Source organism: Spermophilus citellus (genome assembly GCF_964194105.1).
Source record: "Spermophilus citellus genome assembly, chromosome: 17".
In the NCBI taxonomy this organism is placed as follows: Eukaryota; Metazoa; Chordata; class Mammalia; order Rodentia; family Sciuridae; genus Spermophilus; species Spermophilus citellus.
The window spans coordinates 62877149-62899510 of NC_138199.1; the positions used below are offsets into that span (position 1 = coordinate 62877149).

A 22362-nucleotide genomic window follows, 5' to 3' on the forward strand; every position below is an offset into this window, starting at 1 on the left:
GTTATCTAAGAGAACTGATATTCAGGTTCTGTGAAGTTCATCAGTACTTTTCTTTACTTGAAACATTTTCAGTTTTTTCTTTGTAGCAACAATGAGTTCAAACACAATTTATAGGACAGAGAAAATGGAAGAAAATGTTTCGAAACTGAAAAGTAAACTAGGGCAGCCAAATTGGACTAATTGCAATATGATTCCTTAAGGAGTATTACTAGATTCTAAAATTATCAGCTAATTTTTAACAGTGGAACATTTTAAGTGAAAAATGGTACTCTACTAAGTCAAATGCATTCTTCTAGATACACTGCTTTAAAAAATCAAATAATGATTTTTTTTTCAATAAAAGTATTCCTCAGGAAATTGCACTAGTGGTATGCCTTTTTGCTTATAAATATGTAAAATTCTATAATTCTATAGAAATCCATATCAGGTCTTTTTCACGAAAGTCTAAACATTAGAAATCTATTATGAGAGAAATAGACATGAAAAATTGGACTAAGAGACATAATATCCATCTGATCAGACTTCCAGAAAGAGAGGATAGTTGGAAGAAAAGAATTATTCAATATAGTAAACCAAAGGGCCCAGAGACTAATGAGAAGGAAAAAGTTAGAACTTTCTGATAAAATTTCTGAAATTTAAGAAAAAAGAATAAATTCTAGATTTCTCCTAATAGAATTTTGGAGAAAAAATAATAGTGTTCTGGACTAAGGTAGTGGTGGGAGAAATGGAAAGAATTTAGCAGATTTGGAATATATTTTGTATTGATAATCTGCAGAAATGCTAATTCATTTGTTGTGAAGGGCTGGGAAAGGAAGAAATGAACAATGGTTTCTAGATTTCTGAATTGAATAAATATATGGTTAGTGATAAATATCTATATAATTTTTTATTGAGGTAAAATTTATATACTATAAAATTCACCATTTTAAAGTGTACAATTCAGTAACCAGAAAGTGTAGTACAGAGGAAGAGTGTTTGCCTAGTGTAAGGCTATGGGTTCCATCCTCAGTACTGCCTCCCCGCCACCCCAAATGTGCAATTCAGTGGCTTTCATTACATTTGTAGTGCTGTGTAAACATCACCTACTACTTAATTCATCATCCCAAAAGAAAACCCTATATCTATCAAGCAGTTACTTCTATTTCTTCTTCCTCCTAGACTTTGCAAATCACTAGATTCCTTTGTCTTCCTTGTTTTCTCCATTTTGAACATTTCATATAAATGGAATCATAGAATATGTGGCTTTTTGTTACTGTCTTTTTTCACTTAGCATTATCTTTTTAAGGCTTTTAATATTATACCATGAATCAGATCTTCATTCTTTTATGACTAAATAGTAATTTCATTGTATAGCTATACCACATTTTGTTTATCAATATAACAGTTAATGACATTTAGGTTGTTCCCATTTTTTGACCATGTGTTTAAGTTTTTACTTGAACACTTGTTTTCATTCCTTTGGATATATATACAGGAGTAGAAGAGCTGAGTTGTATGGTAATTCTATGTTAAATTTTTGAAAAACCACCAAACTATTTTACGCAGCAGCTGCACTATTCTATGTTCCTTAATCAGTGATTGAGGATGCTAATTTCTCCACATTTCTCATCATTATCTTTGGTCACTTAAAAAAAAATCTATTGTTAGTGGGTATAAGTAGTATACCCACATTTTATGCATTTTGTCTTTGATTAGCTTTTCTGTAATGATTATCGAGGGTTTTTTTGTTTGTTTGTTTGTTTGCCAGTACTGGGTATTGAATCCAGTGGTGCTCTACCACAGAGTTACATCCCCAGTCCTTTTTATTTTTTGTTTTTTTATTTTGAGGGTGTCACTAAGTTGCCCATGCTGGACTCAAACTTGCAATCCTGCCATGTGCCACCATTCCTGGCTGGTTGTTGAGTATCTTTTCATGTGTTTTTTAATGCCTATTTTTGGAGAAATGTTTATCCAAGTTCTTTGCCCATTTTTAAATTGGGCTGTTTGTTGTTGTTGAGTTGTGGGAATTCTGCATGTTAGAGCTTTATCAGATATATGATTCACAAATATATATATTCTGTATGTTAGAGCTTTATCAGATATATGATTTACAAATATTTTCTCCCATTCTGAGAGTTGTCTTTTCACTGTCCTGATAGTATCCTGTGTTGCATAAAAGTTTTTTGTTTTAAATTCCAGTGAAATCCAATTTATCTATTTTTTTCTTTTATTGCTTATTCTTTTGGTGTCATGTTATGTAACTTAGCTTTTCATCATGTGACAAAATACTTCAGAGAATCAACTTAAAGAAGGAAAGATTGGTTTTGGCTCCCAGTTTCAGAGGTTTCAGTTTATAGTCATTTAGCCCCATTACTTTGGGTATGTAGCAAAGCAGAAGATCATGGCAGGCAATGTACGGAGGAACAGAGCTGCTCAGTTTATGGCAGCTAGGGGGAGAGGGAAAGAAGGATAGAGGCCAGGGACAAAATAGATCTTTCAAAGGAATGCCCAGTAACCTACTTCCTCTATCTAGGCCCACCTCCTAAAGTTTCCACCACCTCTCAGAATCATCACCAGCTGGGGATGAAGACTTCAACACATGAACCTTTGGGGGGCATTCCAGATCCAAACTGTAACACTTACCTAAGAATCCACCATCTATTTTTTGATACTTCACTCATCATTCTAATGTATATTTCGGTTTACTAATTCTCTCATCTTCTATGTCTAACCTTCCTTTAAATTCATCTATTAAAATTTTAATTTCATAATTCTAATTCTGTTAAAATCCTGAACTTTAATTTTCTAAACATGTAAACATACTACTTTAACTTTTATGCCTCATTGTTCCTTACTTTATATTTCTAGTCAGACTATTTCTTGATTTTATAACTTTTCTAATTTGCTTTTGTTCATGTTATCTTATCTCTGTTATTGTTAATTAAGGGCCAGATAGTAACATGATAAACAATATGGATACTTTGAGACCTAGAATGTTGTTGGTATACTCCAAGAAGATTTATGCTTGTTTTTTGGTGGGCCCTAGCAATATAGGACTGCCTTCAACATTTGATTTTGTAGAAGCTATTTGGAGTTGACCCTGTGAAGGCAAGTCTAGATTTAGTTCGTATTTACTCCTTTGAACTTTCAATCAAAGTGTTAGAATTTTACCTCTTCACACCTTGGTGAGCCCTAGACTCTTAATAGTTGTTCTCCTAGCGCCATAAAACTATAAGTAGTTTGTTAGCCTTTCTGATGCCACTAAGTAAAAAATAGCCCCAAATGCTGGAATTTCAGTCTTTTCCTTGCAATTCTTCATCATGCTGTTAATCTTCTACTGACTTCAGGAAGATTTTTAAAGTATATTTTTCTAGGGGTCTTAGGGAAAAGTTGGTCTGAAATATGTAATCCACCATCACTAGAAGTGGATGTCAACAGCATATAATTATTTCTTCTTCTTCTCCTTTTTTTTTTTTACTTACAAAAATTAGAGCAGATTAAAAGATCACCATATGATAGTGTCAGTCTTACCCACTTGTATTTTTATGTAGTTTCTTTAGGGAAGGAGACAAAGAGATAAAGTTACAGAAATTCTGCTAACAATTGCACATTGATAAGCAAGCAAATATCTTCTTTCAGATTCTATCAGGAGAAAAATGTAAGAACATAGCTCTAATTTTAACATTTTGTTGTACTATAACTATTTCCTTACATAACTGTATCTCTTCTGAGGCAGTGAGCCCCTGTTAATGAGGAACCCTGTTTTATTCATCTTTGATTTCCTAGAGGTAGACCTGGAGTTGGGTATGCAGTAAGTGTACAAATGAATGTGTTAAAAATGCCTTATTTAGTTTCTCACAGTGAAAATCAATGTTAGTATATGTTGTTCTGAATCACTTTAAAAGATACATTTTAATAGGGAAGTAAGAATCTTTTCTCACTAGCTCTTTCATTCTATCCTTTCCTATTAACAGGTGGCATCTCCACAGAAAGCGACTGTGCTTTTGAGCCAGACTATGCTGTTCCACCACTTCCAGTGAGTGAAGGTATGCAGCACATTCGGATTATGGAGGGCATGTCTCGCTCTCTTCCATCCTCCCCCTTACTCACACATCAGTCTATCAGTGTTCGGCTCCAACCTGTGAAGAAGTTAACTGGTAAGGACTTTACCTGAATTTAGTATGTTTAACAGGAAACGTAAAGATATGGAACTTGAGGTCAGATCAGATGTGTTTATGTGCATCTTTAGGTTTTTCCTCTTTGGCCTTCCTAAAGTCACAGACTCTTCAAAAGTGGAGCTCTGACTGATTTTCATTTAGGGAATTAGAACAGTACTCTAACAGATTGATATATTTATTTTCTAAGTGACCCATCTGTTGTGGACATATTTTCCTAGATTTTCAGGAAGTTTCCAGTTTTGCCAGAATACACTGTTGTTCTGATTTCATTTATCAGCTTGTTCATGTCAGATTAACAGATGGAGATATTGTAATTTTAGGATAATAAGATCTTAATAGTTCAGCAAAGGTATGTCAGTCATATTTTGTTTGAAATCATCATTTGTGTATTTCATCTCTATAAAAGCTGATTTAAATATTTTCTTCTCTGTAGGACCTTAGTACAACTTCTTAGGATATGTACTATAATTCATAAATTGTCAATTGCATTGAATTTATTTTTGTTTATTTTTTTTTAAAGAGAGAGTGAGGGGTGGGGGGGAGAGAGAGAGAATTTTTTTTAATATTTATTTTTTAGTATTTGGCGGACACAACATCTTTGTATGTGGTGCTGAGGATCGAACCCGGGCCGCACGCATGCCAGGCGAGCACGAGACCGCTTGAGCCATATCCCCAGCCCTTTGTTTATTTTTAACAAGAGAAAAAATACTTTTAATCATATGCATAAGAATCCCGCAAAATGTGAGACTTGAAGAAGGGCCAGGTTACTGAAGTTTCTTATAGCATCCTTATCTACAAAAAGGACTAGGAGCTTGTGGCTTCTGCGGGGAGATGCTTAACATTTATGCCAGAGTTAAGGAAGAGGAAAAGAATTGTTTGGTGAATAAATGTTGTCTTGTTATTGCACCAAGTTTAATATCATCTCATAATATGTATTGTTCATTCAGATCAAGTCATTAGGTATGAAACTCAATTTTTATTAAATGAATATTTCTCCTCTTAAATTTTTCTGGGAAGAAATTTTAAGATACAGTTGAATACTTTCATAAATATATAAATTCTTAAACCTGGGTCACTTTGTTAGCTTTCTTCTAACACTATCAGTATATTCTTGAGGACAGTAAATTGATATGTATGGATTGATTATGAGTGTAGGTAAGCATGAAATTAAGGTTATAATGAATGTTTGCTGTGTACCTGGTGTTGAGCTAGACCAAAGGGAGATTTCATTATCATATGACAATTCAAAAGAAAATAAAAGGAGGGAAAATGGAATTTTTAGATTCTTCTAAGCTGAATTAAACTTCCACTCTTTGTAATTTTATCAAAATATACTATTTCTTTAGTTTCACAAACATAAGTTTTATCTGTTTGCATTGCATATTATGTTGTAGAACACCTAAATCTGATAGCTGTCATGTGATGTGCTTTATTTTTTAAGAAACTGCAAGTTCAATTCCCATGTAGAAGTGAGCTGGATTACCTGAGGATTTGGAGGTTCCACTTCCTATTCCACTTACCTATCTTAATTTGAACTTTAACTTAAATAGGCAACATTTATTAAAAGAGAAATGCATTTAATAATAAAGTCAATAACATACCTAATATCCCAGAGGTGATATAGTGAAGCAGTAAGAAGGGGCACAATGAATTAAAGACACATGAAATATTGAGTTTTATTTTTTTTAATTTATTTTTTTTGAAATATTGAGTTTTAAATGTATAGTGTTTGAAGTGTGTAGAACCTAATAGTTTTATTTACTGATGACTATCAAGGACCTAAGAATTTAAAAATTGAGAATGCACTTAAAATTTTTTGAATTAGAGAAATCTGTTTCCTTAAAAAGACACATGAAAATGTTTTTGTTGCCACTTTTCTCCCAATTAAAGAAGATGATAAGAATTTTGTGGTTTAACCCAGAATGAATGAAATTACTTTGAAAGTTAAAACCTAGTAGATTACTTATCAGTTATTATTCCTTTCTTATTTATGTTTTGTTGTGAATAAATAAATGGAAAGTCTAATGGTGAAAATTTAGCTGATCATAAAGACGTATTTTCCAGAGAATGGTTCTTACTTAGTCTTAGTTATCAAAATGCACTAATTTGATGAGACTATTAGGGCTGTAGTAATTATTCCATTTCCACTAACATTCGATCTTCTGTCTCTATTATAAGCAAGGAGGTTTGATCATTATTTTTCAGTGCTTTTTACTTCATAATTTAATAAATACTTATTTAGAGCCCACATATACTCTGCACTGCTCTAGATGTAGTGGACTAGATGAAGGACACAATTTTATATTTCATTTGGGAGGGGTACTGATAAACACAGCTAATAAATAAATACTTTAATTTTAGATAGTGACAATATTTTGAAGATATAAAATAGAGAATTGGATAGAGACTAGGGTAGAGGCAAGGTTTCGGATTTCTTTCTATGGAATAATCAGAATTAGAGGAGGAAATATTTGAGCTGAGGTCTAAATTTAAGAAAAGACAACCATGGGACTATATGGGATCTGAGTTTTCCATGTCAAGAGAAATGTCCTAACAAAAATCCTAAAGCAGAAATGAATTTGGCATGTCCAAAGAGTGGAAAGAGGGAGGTGTGACTTAGGCAGAATACTCAGAGGGGAGAGTAGTAGGAAAAAAGTTGAAGAGGTACCTAGAAGTGAGTTTTTAGGGTCATGGTAAGGAGCCTACTTTAATTATAGGATTTTAAGCAGAGGAGGAATGAGAAGCCAGATGATTTGATTTACTTTTTAATTTTAAAGATTGAATATCCCATGTTCATTAAGCTTATATGTGTTTTCCAGATCTTTAAATGTCATTGTCTGTATTTTCAGCAAGATGTATACTTATGTTTTCATCTTAAATTATATTTTAAAATTTCTTTTGATACTGAGGATTGAACCCAGGATGCTTTACCATTGAGTTACATCTCTAGCCTCTACTTATTTTTGATTTTGAGACAGGGTCTTACTAAGTTGTTTAGGCCTTACTAAGTTGCTGCTTTTGGCCTCAAATGTGATCCTCCTGCCTCCCAAGTCACTGGGATTAAAGGCATGAACCACTGTGGTAGGCCTATCATTCTTCTTATGTTACCTCTGTACTCTTTAATATGTTAATCTTAGTCCTTCAACCTAGGTGTATATGAAGACCCCCTTTGCATAAATAAGTCTATATATTTGAAAATGGACTTATCTGTAGGAAAGTAGTGAAAATAGGGAAAAGCCAGCTCAAGAATAAGCATACATAATTTGGAACTTGAAAGCTAATTTTAAAATGCATACATACTTCACTCTATTCACTACAAAGACAAATTAATACAGTAAAAGTGGTTAGGAGAGACACAAGCCATGTGGTCAGACTGCTTGAGTTTGCATTCTACCTTTGAGTTAGCTTCTGTATTGCTGTTTATTTCTATTTCTTCATCTAAAACTGGGGTTAACAATAATATGACCTAGGGAAAGTTGTATCATTCTTCTGGTGATCACATTATTTAGTATTTGCTTAAAACTGTATTTGAAACTTTACCAGATGAAACTTTAAAACTTTACATGTTCTTAAAATCATATTTATAAATGATTAATAGAAAAAATAATTATTGTATTTTTCATTTGAATGCTGACTATGTGCCATATACTTATTAGCTCATGTATTCTTCACATGTATCTCCAGTTTATACATGAGTAAATCATAAAGTTAAACGTCTTGCTCTTAGGAAAATGTGCTGAAGATAATATTAACCATGAGAAAAACTGAAGTTTAAAGAAGTTAATAGATTCCTCTTATGGACTTCTGGTATATCAACTATGGTTTTCTTTGTTCAAAGTAACAGAAGATGCAGCTAAATAGCCTAAACAGTAAAGACAAACTAGAAGACCTATTTGATGAGCAGGCTTCAAGGTTCATTTAGTTTATTTGGGTATTGCTGTGCTTGAGGGAGATATGAGAGAGACTGTACAGACACTGTTGGTTCCAGTTATCTCCAGATTATAATTCACAACCCTTTCTGAGATTTTTTTAATAATCACAAAACCCTCAGCATTTCTTAACCTACAGATAATAAAAATGCCAATAGCTAATTCATTCAACATTTAATTTATGCCATTTTCCTGTTGTAATGCACATAAATCTAGATACCACAATTTTATTGCTAAGAGTTTATTTTACAAATGAACAAGTTTAAAAATGTGTGTATATATGAGTATATATACAGTATTGTTTACATGGCAAAAACTGAAAATACAATCAATAATAATAGGAATCCATGTGTATTGTAAATTGATGTATAAACATGCATATGCACACATTTGGTGGCAGTATAGAGAGATAATAACTCTCAGAAGGGAAAGGGATGATAAACATTTAGTTGTATAATCTTTTAAAATATTTTCATTTTTACTAGGTAAAATCAAAAATCTCATATGTCACATAACAAATTTTGTAACTTTGACTTATTGCTCTAATTTTCTTAAAGTCTCAAATATTTTTGTTTCTAAAAATAAGATTAATATTATATACAACCTAACATATAATCAACTATGACTAAATGTTACTTTTCTTCTCATTTTTATCTTGGTTAATAAGATTAACTTGTGTAATAAGATTAACTTCTATGAAGTTACTATTATTAATAATAACTTCATAGAATCAATAAGAAAATTAGATGAGTGAGTACATGAAAAGCTCATAAGACAGTGTCTGACATAGAATAAATAGTCAAAATGGTCCCTGCAGTTATAGGTCCTCAGGAGATTTGGGAATTGAGTTTCTGTCAGCTACGTCAAATATGTTCTGAGCTTTTGGATGGTGGCCTTCAAGTAACTTAAATTTTTTGAAGAACTTAAGTCCCTTAAGAAAAAGTCCGTTTACTTTTCTGAGTAATAAGCTTTAAATATTAATATCAAATAGATTATTATCTAATCTCTGGGTAAAAATTGTTTTTGCCCTGATCTTTAGAGTATTTGATGCCAGTGGATTGAAAGTACAATGTGTAATTCACTTTGGATGGTAAATAAGTCATAATGGCTGATTTGATTGTGCTATGCACATACTCAGGAGCTAGCTATGGCTAAAGTATTATTTTTGTCATGAATTAAATGGAAACATTTATTCATTTCAGGGACATCCTGGAAGAATCATTGTAAAGCTCTTTTGCCATTAAAAAGGGCCTATACATAGTGTTTTTTTGCCTGAACTGATACATGTTAGTATACCCATGATGTGTTAATATTTTTTCCATACTTTACAATTTTTGGAAACATATTGGAGTTCAAGACATTCTATTGTGTAGGAAAAGAAAACCCAGGATTGTTGTGAAGATTTCCTAACATACAACCTGACATATAATAAACTGTGACTAAATGTTACTTTTCTTCTCATTTTTATCTTGTTTAAAATGGAAACATAGTCTTGTTTTATAGACATCCCAAGAAATTTTTTTGTTTGTTCTTTAGATATACATGACAGTAGAGTGTATTTTGACATATTATATGTAAATGGAGTATAACTTTTATCCTAATTAGGATCCCATTCTTGTGGTTGTACATGATGTAGAGTTTCACTGATTATGTATTCATATATGACCATAGGAAAGTTATGTTTGATTCATTCCACTGTCTTTTCTATTCCTATCTCCCCTCCCTTCCCTTCATTCCCCTTTGTGTAATCCAGTGATTTTGTATCCCCCCACCTTATTGTATGTTAACATCCACATATGAGAGAGAACATTTGGCCTTTGGATTTTGGGGACTGGCTTATTTCACTAAGCATGAGAGTCTCCAGTTCCATCCATTTACTGGCAAATGACATAATTGCATTCTTCTTTATGACTAAGTAATATTCCATTGTGTATATATACACCACATTTTCTTTATTCATCTGTTGAAGGTCACCTAGGTTGGTTCCATAGCTTTGCTGTTGTGAATTGAACTGCTATAAACATTGATGTGGCTGTGTCACTGTAGTATGCTGATTTTAAGTGCTTTGGATATATACCAAGGAGTGGCATAACTGGGTCAAATGGTGGTTCTATTCCAAATTTTCTGAGGTATCTCCATACTGCTTTCCAGAGTGGCTGTACCAATTTGCCATCCCATCAGCAATGTATGAGCGTACTTTTCCCCTCACATCCTTGCCAACATTTATTGTTACTTGTATTCTTGATAATTGCCATTCTGACTGGAGTAAGATGGAATCTCAAGAAAATTATTGAAAAGCCAATTAATAAAGGGCCTATGTATATATAATATTAGTCTACATAGTCTGATTATTTGGGTATATTCATACTATAGCACACAAGTAAATATCTTATAAATTTAAGAAAAGCTCTGGAATGCAAGGTGTATTATAGTGAATTTTATTAGATTAAAAAATGTAGGGTCAGGGATGTAGACCAGTAATAGAGTGCTTCCTAGCATGCATGAGGCCCCAAGTTCAATCCCCAGTACCATACATGCGCATACACACACACACACAACACCACAGATAAGTGTGGCAGTCTAAGCTCCATCATTGCTGTTAGGTAACACATATTTTTGTAAGTTTAAATCAGAAAATATATATATATATATATGAAGACTTGCTGGGTGTGGTGGCACATGCTTGTCGTCTCAGCGGCTTGAGAGGCTGAGGCAGGAGAATCATGAGTTCAAAGCCAGCCTCAGCAACTTAGCAAGATCCTCAGCAACTTGAAGAGACCCTGTCTCAAAATAAAACAAAAAGGGCAGGGAATGTGGCTCAGTGGTTAAGCACCCCTGGGTTCAATCCCTGGTACCAAAATAAGGAAGAAAATATGTATGAAGACTTTTAATATCTTTGAAATACTAGCACTAATTAAACTGATATGTCTGTTTCTCATTCAGTTACTGTTTCTAATTCAGTTTTCAACTATTCTATTTTATTAGATTCTCTGTTTATAGGTTAAAGATTAGGCTGTATGTAAACTACAAGATTAACTCAGTAGTAGGAGCAGAGTAAAGGAATTAAATTTGCAGATATTGTTTCCATTGTCTTCCAGACCAAAGTAGAGTATTTTAGGGTGTTGTTAATCAATTATAAATAATTTTAATTATTTTGAGTTAGCATTGTTTAAAAAAAAATGGAGATGGACCATCACGTGGTAAAGCCAGGAACTATTTTAATAGGGGAAAGAGACCTCAGTATATAGAACTGGGTTTAATTCCAAGTATGATAAAGAATGTTGGGACTTTACAGCCAAGGAACAGAGTGGGGAAAGGAAGAAGAATCAGTGTGAATGGAAAATTAGGAAAGGGTATCCAGGTCAGGGGGATTTTCAGGGCAATCAGATATCAAGGATTCTTACCAAACTGAGTTACCAAAATTCTTGCCATAATTGTTGTAGGCAGGCCAGGGACTAGGCCTAATTGAAAAGAGGATTTAGAGGAATTTTGAGGAGTTTGCTCCAGAAGAGAGTCTTTGCCACTTTAGATTTTTGAGCTCCTAAATATCAACAAATTATTGGATAATCCTTTTGTGATGTTTACACACACTAGATTTTGCAAGATAATGAAATTTTTTGTTTTTAGATTTTTGTGGGAGTTTAACCTAAAAGTTTGTAGGCAGAAAATAATTTTCTAATTTTTTTCATGTTTGAATGGAAGTCACTTATACACAGTGGAAGTATTATTTATAGTATTATAGTGTTTATTTATAGTTAGATTTATGGCAGTTGTAGTCTCACTCTGTGTAGTCCATTGAAATATATTAGTCCTGTTTTTCTACCTCTGTTCAACCACTGCTAGAAAAAAGTTTCCCAAAAAATGCCAAAATGAAGCTTGATGGAAAAATCCAAAATAATAAGTCATTCACTTTTTTTAATATACTGGTTTCATTTCTTTCAGATTATATGATGTGTAAAGTTATGGTAAAAATTGAAACTGAAGAAAAGGAAATAATAAGAAAGAAAAAACATATAAGTCAAATAATTTTAAGTCAATTGCCACTTGAAATATAAATGATGTCAGCTTCCCTTAAAAAGACAGAAATTATCAAAATGCAGATACAGAAAGACAAAAAACAGAAAGCATTTCCAGTGATGTTATTTATAATGAATACTCATAAAACAAGATGAGAAAAAGCTTACAAATAAATGAATGAAAATATATACTAGGCAAATGTAAAGGATGGCATTATTTGTAATAATATCAAATAAAATAAATGTAGGAAATAACTAGGGCCAAAATTATTTAATATTCTCCATAGGTACAATTCATGAAGTAGCTATCAACTGTCATTGGTATTTCATTATGAAAAACATGATATCAAAATAAAGCAACCCAAGAGAAAGAAAAACATAATCTTATCACAACTTTTATAGATGTATTCATAATAGCCAAAAAGTGAAAGCAGCTTCAATGTTCATTAACTGATAAGTGGACAAATAAAATGTAGTATGACCTTATTATTTGGCAATAAAAATAAATGATTTACTGATGTATGCTATAACATGGATGAACCTTGAAAACATGCTAAATGAAAGAGGCCAATCACAAAATACCACTATTGTGAAATTCCAACTATGTGAAATATCCAGAATAGGCAAATCTGTAGAGACAGAACATTAATTAATTAATGATTACCTAGTACAAGAGGGAGGAATATGGGGAGTTATTGCAAAGGATGTGGGATTTCATTTGGGGTGACGAAAATGTTCTAATTTAAGATTATGGTAATAGTTGCACAACTCTGTGAATATACTAAATTCACTGAATTGAACACTTTAAATGGGTTAGTTTTTTTGAAAATTTAATTTATTTTAATTAGGTACATATGACAGCAGAATACATTTTGATTCATTGTATACAATTGCAACACAAGTTTTCATTTCTCTGGTTGTACATGCTGTAAAATTGCACCATATGTGCAGTCATACATGTACCTAGGGTAATGATGCCTATCTCATTCCACCATCTTTTCTGCTCCCACAAATCCTCCCTACACTCCTTCCGCTTTGCGCAAAGTTCAGCATCCCCTTATGAAAAAGAACATTCAGCCTTTGGTTTTTGGGGATTGGCTTACTTTGCTTAACATGATTACATGGGTGAATCTTATGGTATTTGAACTGTATCTCAGTAAAGATGTTTTTTTAAAAAGAAAAACTATACATGGTAAACATTGTTAAAGGTAAAGTTAATGAATTTATATTTAGGGCATATTTTATGCCTCACAAAATGAGTAGCTCAATGACATGGAGGATATGGAGAATTTGAATAATGCAGTTAACTAACTTAATTCAGGTAAGGGTAGAACCTTATGTTGAAAAAACAAATAAGAATCATATGATTTCTTTTTCATCAGTATGAACTGTTTATAAAAATTGATCATATATTTAATAATAAAAAGTCTATAACAGTATACATTATTTTCATTGAAAATTAGACTATAAAAACAAAAAGATGGGTGATAATTATTTTTTTGCTTCTTAATTTTTAAAGGTTTTAAAATAAATTTTGGCCAAAATATAAACCAAAATTTCAACAAAAAATAGTAAGTTAACATGTATTATGTATTAAAACTTATGAGATGCAGTAAAAATGATACTTTGTGAAAAAAGTCATTACCATGAGTGTTTTTAATAGAAAATAAATTCTGAAATAATAATAAAATAAGAAGTATTGAAAATAAATTAATCCCAAAGGTTATCAACAAAATTAAAGCAGAAATGAGTAAAACTAAACAAAAATATAATGCTTAATTTTTAATGAAGACATGAACTATTTCTTTAAAAAAAATTAAGAGAATAGAAGAATATTTAAGAGGAACAATCAAAATGAAAAATACAGAAGTATATTGTGAATGGAGTGGTTGTCCTCATTTCCATTTCAGATTTGTCGCTGATATACAGGAATGCCTTTGATTTATGCATGTTGATTTTATATCCTGCCACTTTGCTGAATTCATTTATTAGCTCTAATAGTTTCTTTGTAGACCCTTTTGGGTCTGCTAGGTATAGAATCATGTCATCTGCAAATAGTGATAATTTAAGTTCTTCTTTTCCTATTTTTATGCCTTTAATTTCTTTCGTCTGTCTAATTGCTCTGGCCAGTGTTTCGAGAACTATGTTGAACAGAAGTGGTGAGAGAGGGCATCCCTATCTTGTTCCAGATTTTAGAGGGAATGCCTTCAATTTTTCTCCGTTCAGAATGATGCTAGCCTGAGGCTTAGCAGCAGCCATTATGAAGTCAACAACAAGTGCTGGCGAGGATGTGGGGAAAAGGGTACGCTTGCTCATTGTTGGTGGGACTGCAAATTGGTGCAGCCAATTTGGAAAGCAGTATGGAGATTTCTTGGAAAGCTGGGAATGGAACCACCATTTGACCCAGCTATTGCCCTTCTCGGTCTATTCCCTAAAGACCTAAAAAGAGCATGCTACAGGGACACTGCTACATTGATGTTCATAGCAGCACAATTCACAATAGCAAGACTGTGAAACCAACCTAGATGCCCTTCAATAGACGAATGGATAAAAAAAATGTGGCATTTATACACCATGGAGTACTACACAGCACTAAAAAAATGACAAAACCATGGAATTTGCAGGGAAATGGATGGCACTAGAGCAGATTATGCTAAGTGAAGCTAGCCAATCCCTAAAAAACAAATGCCAAATGTCTTCTTTAATATATGGAGAGTAACTAAGAACAGAGTAGGGAGGAAGAGCATGAGAAGAAGATTAACATTAAACAGGGACGAGAGGTGGGAGGGAAAGGGAGAGAGAAGGGAAATTGCATGGAAATAGCAGGAGACCCTCATGGTTATACAAAATTACATACAAGAGGAAGTGAGGGGAAAGGGGAAAAAAAACAAGGGGGAGAAATGAATTAAGTAGATGGGGTAGAGAGAGAAGATGGGAGGGGAGGGGAGGAGAGGAGGGATAGTAGAGGATAGGAAAGGCAGCAGAATACAACAGACACTAGTAAGGCAATATGTAAATCAGTGGATGTGTAACCAATGTGATTCTGCAATCTGTATACGGGGTAAAAATGGGAGTTCATAACCCACTTGAATCAAAGTGTGAAATATGATATGTCAAGAACTATGTAATGTTTTGAACAACCAACAATAAAAATTTTAAAAAGACCAAATATACACATAAATAAATAATAAAAATATAAATATATAAAACTGTATAGGAACATAATATGTGACAATGAAATGATTTTGATATAGTATGTGAAATACAAAAATAAAAATATTGAATTAAGAAAAAAAATACATAAGTAAAAGATAAACATGGAACATAAATAGCACAATAAATGAATTAGCCACTAGTAGTAATTTCTTTATTATAAGAGAACATATTATAGAGCTTTATAGAAACCTCAGAAAAACTAGATGGAATGGAAGAAAATGAACTGTAAAATTGACACAAGAAAACTTAAAACTACTACTACCCTTGCAACCATGGAAATCAAAGATTCTTAGAGTCAACTTTGTGTTGTTTTAACTAAACTTTTAAATAATAATGATAATAATAGTAGTAGTTTTAGTAGTTATAGATAATGTTTATTGAGCTGTTACTGCATGCCAGACAGTACTAGGTACTTTACATATGTGAACAAATTTGATTTTCACAGCAATCTTAAGTGGATAATCAACAGTAGCTTCTTTTTAACTTTATTTTTTATTTTTTTGGTGGTGCTGGGGATTGAACCCAGGGCCTTGTGCATGCAAGGCAAACACTCTACCAACTGAGCTATGTCCCCAGCCCCAACAGTAGCTTCTTTGTGAATACTTTCGATGATGGTGAGCTTTCTCCTTTGTAACAGAGCCTGATTTTGTTTTTAACAGTTTTAACCATTTTTTTTAAAGATTAATACTTTTTATTTATTTTTTGCAGTTGTTTTATTTTTATTATTAGTTGTTCAAAACATTACATAGCTCTTGACATATCATATTTCATACATTTGATTCAAGTGGGTTATGAACTCCCATTTTTCCCCCGTATACACATTGCAGAATCACATCAGTTACACATACACGTTTTTACATACTGCCATACTAGTGTCTGTTGTATTCTGCTGCCCTTCCTATCCTTTACTGTCCCCCCTCCCCTCCCCTCCCCTCTTCTTTCTCTACCCCATCTACTGTAATTCATTTCTCTCCCTTGTTTTTTTTTTTCCCTGTCCCCTCCCCTCACTTCCTCTTGTATGTAATTTTGTATAACCATGAGGGTCTCCTTCTATTTCCATGCAATTTCCCTTCTCTCTCCCTTTCTCTCGCACCTCTCATCCCTGTTTAATGTTAATCTTTTTCTCATGCTCTTCCTCCCTGTTCTGTTCTTAGTTGCCCTCCTTATATCAAAGAAGACATTTGGCATTTGTTTTTTAGGGATTGGCTAGCTTCACTTAGCATAGTCTGCTCTAGTGCCATCCATTTCCCTGCAAATGCCATGATTTAATTTACATAACAAAATGTGCCCCTCAGTTGCTGCTGCTACCCATTAGTCCTGTTATGCCTTTTAGAACCACATAACATAAATTAATCTCATCCTTCACTTGGCAATTCTTTATATTTTGGAAAGCAGCCATCATGTCTGATTTTCTCTAGATTTAGAGATTGCATTTAAGGCCACTTTAATGTAGTAGTATTGCAACTATGTTATTCCCCTCATCTTCTGGGCTAGTAACAATATCAAAATGAACATAAGATTCCTTTAGAACAATTTTGCTTTTTAACTCCTTATCAACTCTTAGTGAACATTTTTCTCTTTACAGAGGCTTCATTATCAGTATCCATATTTTTGCCACCCTTTAGTTCTATAGCCCTCTAGATTTCCTGCATAGTTTTACAAAGACTACTTTTAGTAGTTTCATGTTCATTTCTTTGTGTTCTTTTAGAACTTCAAAATATAAATTGTGTGGGCCTGTATTCTGATAATGTGTTTTTTAACTCATTTTTCTTATGACTTACACTTAAGTGACCTCTTAATGATGTTTAAACTTAAATAAAAATTTCCTTAATGAAGAACATTAAAGCAAAATGGGGGTTAGTCTTAGTCTGTGTGTGCTGCTATAAGAGAATGAAACTGGGTAATTTATAAAGAAAAGAACTTTATTGTCTCAGTTCTGGAGGCTAAGAAGTCCAAGATCAAGGCACCTGCGGCTGGTTTGTTTGTCTGGTGAAGGCTGCTATCTGTTTTCAAGATGGTGCCTTCTTATTTCCTTCTCTGGAAGGGAGGAACACTGTGTCCTCACATGGTGGGAAATGAGAAGGCAAGAGAGCATGCAGGGCAAACACTCTGAGGAGTCTCTTACAAGGACCTTAATCATACCTACAATTGAAGGACCTCCCATTACCTAATCACCTTTGTAAGGCCCCACCTCTTAATATCATCATACTGGCCATTAAGTTTCAACACCTGATTTTTGGAAGAGACGCATTCAAACCATAACAATCATCAACCTGAATAATAATCAGAGAAAAATTCTCTAAAGATGAATGAAACTTGTGAATAACATTACAGTGGAAACATTTACCATAATAAGTTATGAGCATATTCAAAGTAGTTTGATGGAAAGGGAAGTTTTAAAGGTAAAGATAAGGAAGGTTACATTAAAACTTTGAAAGAACAATTCATGACCACAAGGATTAATGACATGGGTAGTGCCAATATGGAGTTGAAAGGAAAATTGTTGGGATTATGTCCTTAAAGAAGTGTATTTCATGTATGATTGTGATGGCCTTTATGCAAGGTTGTGGTTCTGGAAGTCTTTTGTGAAAGTTACTGTGTATCAGGCAATCATGGGTGAGAACTCTCCCTTCAAAATGTCATGGCTTTATTTAATTTTTGTTAGGATTGACCTAACAACTTCATTTGATTCTGACAACTTTCACCCAAGGGTTGAGTAATGTTCTGTGTCTGTGATTTGGAGCAGGATATTGTTGAGTATGGTAGACTTTGGAGTCAAGTGTACTTGGATTCAGGCCTTGATCTGCTTGCTACTCGTTTCCTTCTTTCTTCTTCTCTCCCTCCCTCTGGGAATTGAACCTGGAGGGGCTCTACCACTGAGTTATATTTCCAGCTCTTTTTATTTTTTTTATTTTGAGGCAGGCTCTAAGTTTCCCAGGCTGGACTCAAGCTTGTGATCTTGTTTCAGTTTCCCAAATAACTAGTATTACAGGCATGTGCCACCACACCTGGCTGACTCTGCCACTTCTCAACTCTATGATCTTGTCCAGATCATGAGACTACTCTTTAGTGGTTCTTTTTTTTTTTTTTTTTTTTTTTTGTGGTGCTAGGGATTGAACCCAAGGCCATGTGCATGCAAGGCAAGCACTCTACCAACTGAGCTATCTCCCCAGCCTTCTATTTTCTTATCGGTATGATAATGCTATTGTTATTTGTGCTTTACAGAATATTGTATGTATTAGATAAGGTATTATGTGTGTCAAGAATTTAGCAGATACTTTAGCTGATAGAAGGTGATTCATATGTGAAAGTTTATAAATAGTTACATTATTGTCTTTTGCATGCAGTGGATCAGTCCTTTGCTTGTTCATGTTTTTATTCCAGAAAACTCCTACAAATCCTTTTCTATCTTAAAAACATAGCTTCTCTCAATTGGGGCTTTATTCTTCTTTGTTTAATTAGAGAATTTTCAACTCTTCACCTTTGATTTTTTCCTTCTTCTCTCTATTTATATTTCTTTTTTTTTTTAACATAAATCTGCTTACATCAGGACTTAGGAATGTAGCTCAGTGGTAGAATGTCTGCTTAACATGCATAAGGCCCAGGGTTCTATCCCCAGCACCCCCCAAATACTATTTTTATTTACTACTGCTACTTATATTAGTAAAATTCCTGGTATGGCCATATTTATTTCTTTAGATGCTTCCAGATGTTTGTGAGTGTATAAATTCCTTTTTATTTTTAGTCAGTACTCTTAAGCCATTTTCCCTTTTAAAATTACAAACCATTGACCATAGCTGCTTTTCTATATAATTTTAAAGGAAATCTGCTTGCTTAAAATCTGAAGTGTAGAATTGACTTTGTCCGGCATTCCTTTTAGAGATGTGGCCAGTAAAGGGTCAAATTGGGGATAGCTAGGTTCTGAGGCAGAGAAGGAAGCTTCGTAAGATATAGGTAGGTAGCAGTTATGAAATGAAGACCTAAACAGACCCTAAACATTAGGGTTGGATCACCAGTGGGTAATTGCTCACCTAGTACACATTATGACAAACACTTAAATATGACTTGGCAGTGGCTAATTTTTTTTAAATAGCATTACCTTTAACACCATTAAGCTTTATAACATTTGATGACCTATGCTGCATGCAATTGTCAACATTTTTAAAAAGCCTAAAAGATAAAATTACAGACTACTTTATTTTGCTTTGCACAACATTATATCACCCAACTGTGATTAATTAATTTTATTTGAAACTCCAAATCAATGAAAAATAAATTAATAAACACATTTAAAATCTTTTAAATTGTAAGTCCATGAGAGAAAGTGGAGAAGTAGGATATTATAAAAGGAATCTTACCAGCTAGAAAAGTTGGCCATCACTCAATCAAATAATCTCTTATATCCTTTTTAACTATTGTGCAATGATTCCAAGAGATGAATATCACTTTAATTTTTTTTTAATTGTTGATAGACCTTTATTTTATTTATTTATATACAGTACTGAGAACCAAACCCAGTGGCTCACACATGCCAGGCAAGTGCCCTACTGCTAAGCCATAGCCCAGCCTGGATATCACTTTTAATTAAAAACATAGAAGATTATAGAGGAAAAAAAATTCCTCATTGTCCATGCTACTCCGTTATCTTCCCCTGAATATTCACTAGGAGCTAGATGCTGTGGTGCATGCCTGTAGATTCAACAGCTTGGGCAGCTGAGGCAGGAGGGTCACAAGTTTAAAGCCAGTCTCAGCAGTTTAGAGAGTTACTAAACAACTTAGTGAGATCCTGTCTTTAAAATAAAAATATAGAAAAGGGCTGGTGATGTGGCTCCATGGTTAAGCACCCCTGGGTTCAATCCTGGCACCAAAAAATAAGAAAAAAATACAAGAAAACTCACTATGATTTTATGCTACAGTTCCTAGGAACACTTAGTTTTATGCTTAATTGACCCTATCCTTTTCTGCTCCCTCCTATGTAATTTGAGTAGTTTAAAAAGTATCAAATATTAAATGTAAAGAGTAATGCTATCCAGTGAGAATACTTTTCAGTCACAAAGGCAAGTAAATAGCCACAATTCAAAAGAAATCCTTAGTGACTCTTTAAAAAGGAAGTAAGTTATATTTATATAACTTACGGGATTATATAAAACTGAACAAAGAATATATATGTTAATATTATAAAAATTGAAATTTTTATAAATTGCTAGACCATATTTTTTTCTCATGAAAGAAAATTATGGACCTAAATTGGTATATCCAGCCAATAAAAGTAATAACACATAGCATGATAGAATACTTCCCTGTCTGATAAGAATTTTAAGCACCAGAAGGCAGAGTGTTCCACAAGACATTTTCATTTTAGTTGGTCTTTATGTTTATAAATATACCATTCCTATCATGAATGTCAGTCATTATTTCATGTTATTAGCTGAATTTCAAAAAAGTTAGAAATATGGTCATTTTGGAATTGTCTATGTGATATTAATAGTCTATTGATGATTTTGTCCAGATAACATAATGAACAGTGTTCTGAGTTATACCAAAGTTGGTTGAACATCCATCCATGTTTTCCCTTTTCTGATTGAAGTCTTCGTTTTTGTTCCTGAAAGTGATTTTTTAAAAATTTATTTATTCTAATTTGTTACACATGACAGAAGAATGCATTTCAATTAAGCAGGTGGCATCACTATACCAGACCTTAAACTATACTACAGAGCAATAGTAATAAAAGCAGCATGATATTGGCACCAAAATAGACTTGTAGACCCATGGTACAGAATAGAGGACACAGAGACAAACCCACATAAATACAGTTATCTCATACTAGACAAAGGCACCAAAAACATACATTGGAGAACAGATAGCCTCTTCAACAAATGGTGCTGGCAGAACTGTAAATCCTTATGCAGCAATGAAATTAAGCCCCTATCTTTCACAGTACACAAAACTCAGAGTAGATCATGGAACTGGAATTAAACCAGAGACCCTGCACCTAATGGAAGAGAAAGTGATTTTAAAAAAAAGTTGTATATATATCTATGTAAATATTTAGTAAAATTTACAAGTGCAGATTAATTTAATGATGCAAATGAAGTGAATGAAAAATTTGATACATATATCTTATAGCACAATAAGCCCTTTTGTTCCATACTTATCAATAAAACCATTCTGAAGGAGCCACCTGCCACATAATAATCTTTTTCAAATGTTGTATTATAAGTTAGAGGTAGCATCACACATTTGGGGAAATTTTATTCAGGTCTTAGTTAAGTTGATGCACAGAGTGAATAATGAGTATGATGAGAATTATCTTAAGAAATCTCTTAAATATCAGTCATGGCATTCATCAAACAGAAATACTACTTCTTAATATGTACAGTCCCGCCACTTTGTCCTTCAGAGGTATAAAGATTTTACTCTTTTATTGACCACCAGTTGAAGTAGTTGGCTTATATATAAGGGCTACATTATATGATTTTTAAAATACAGATTTTTTTTCATCCATCCTTTATACCTTCCTTCCTTTCTTCCTTGGTGAGAGCTTCACACACACTCACCAGTCAAATGTTCTACCCCTCTTTTTCTTCCCTCTTAATCATCAATCTACTGTTGCAAGTTGAAGTCCTGATCTAGAGCTATTCATAGAAAAGGCACAAACCCACATAGAAATCTGGCCAGTACTTGAATTGTCATAACAAGTGGGACATTTATTTTCTTACTTCTGTAAGAATAGAAAATTCACTTATTCCTCTCATGATAAGAATTACCCTCCTTTAAGCACTAAAACATTTATCACTGCTGAATACTCTTTAAAGAAAGCTTATAATGGGTGAAGACTGGAAGGAGAATAAAAACAAAACAAAACAAATCAAACTTAATCTAAGTTTTATAATATGTATAAATTAATCATAAGGGAATTAAAAATTAGTAGCCAAGGGAATAGGTTAGCTCCTCAAATCTCTCTCTACCCTTATTTTAAGTTAAACCTAATTTCAAACAAAACAAAACCCATATATTTTGTCTTTTAAATTTTCTTAACAATAT

General features: G+C 33.1%; 1 protein-coding gene across 1 annotated transcript in view; it reads left to right on the plus strand.

Moving 5' to 3' along the window:
- TANC2 (tetratricopeptide repeat, ankyrin repeat and coiled-coil containing 2) overlaps positions 1-22362 on the plus strand; it is a 477945-nt gene that overhangs the window by 179707 nt on the left and 275876 nt on the right. Inside the window, exon 6 of the mRNA XM_081272685.1 lies at positions 3954-4136. Coding sequence (XP_081128811.1) covers positions 3954-4136 — 183 coding nt within the window. The remainder of the gene's footprint in view (positions 1-3953; positions 4137-22362) is intronic.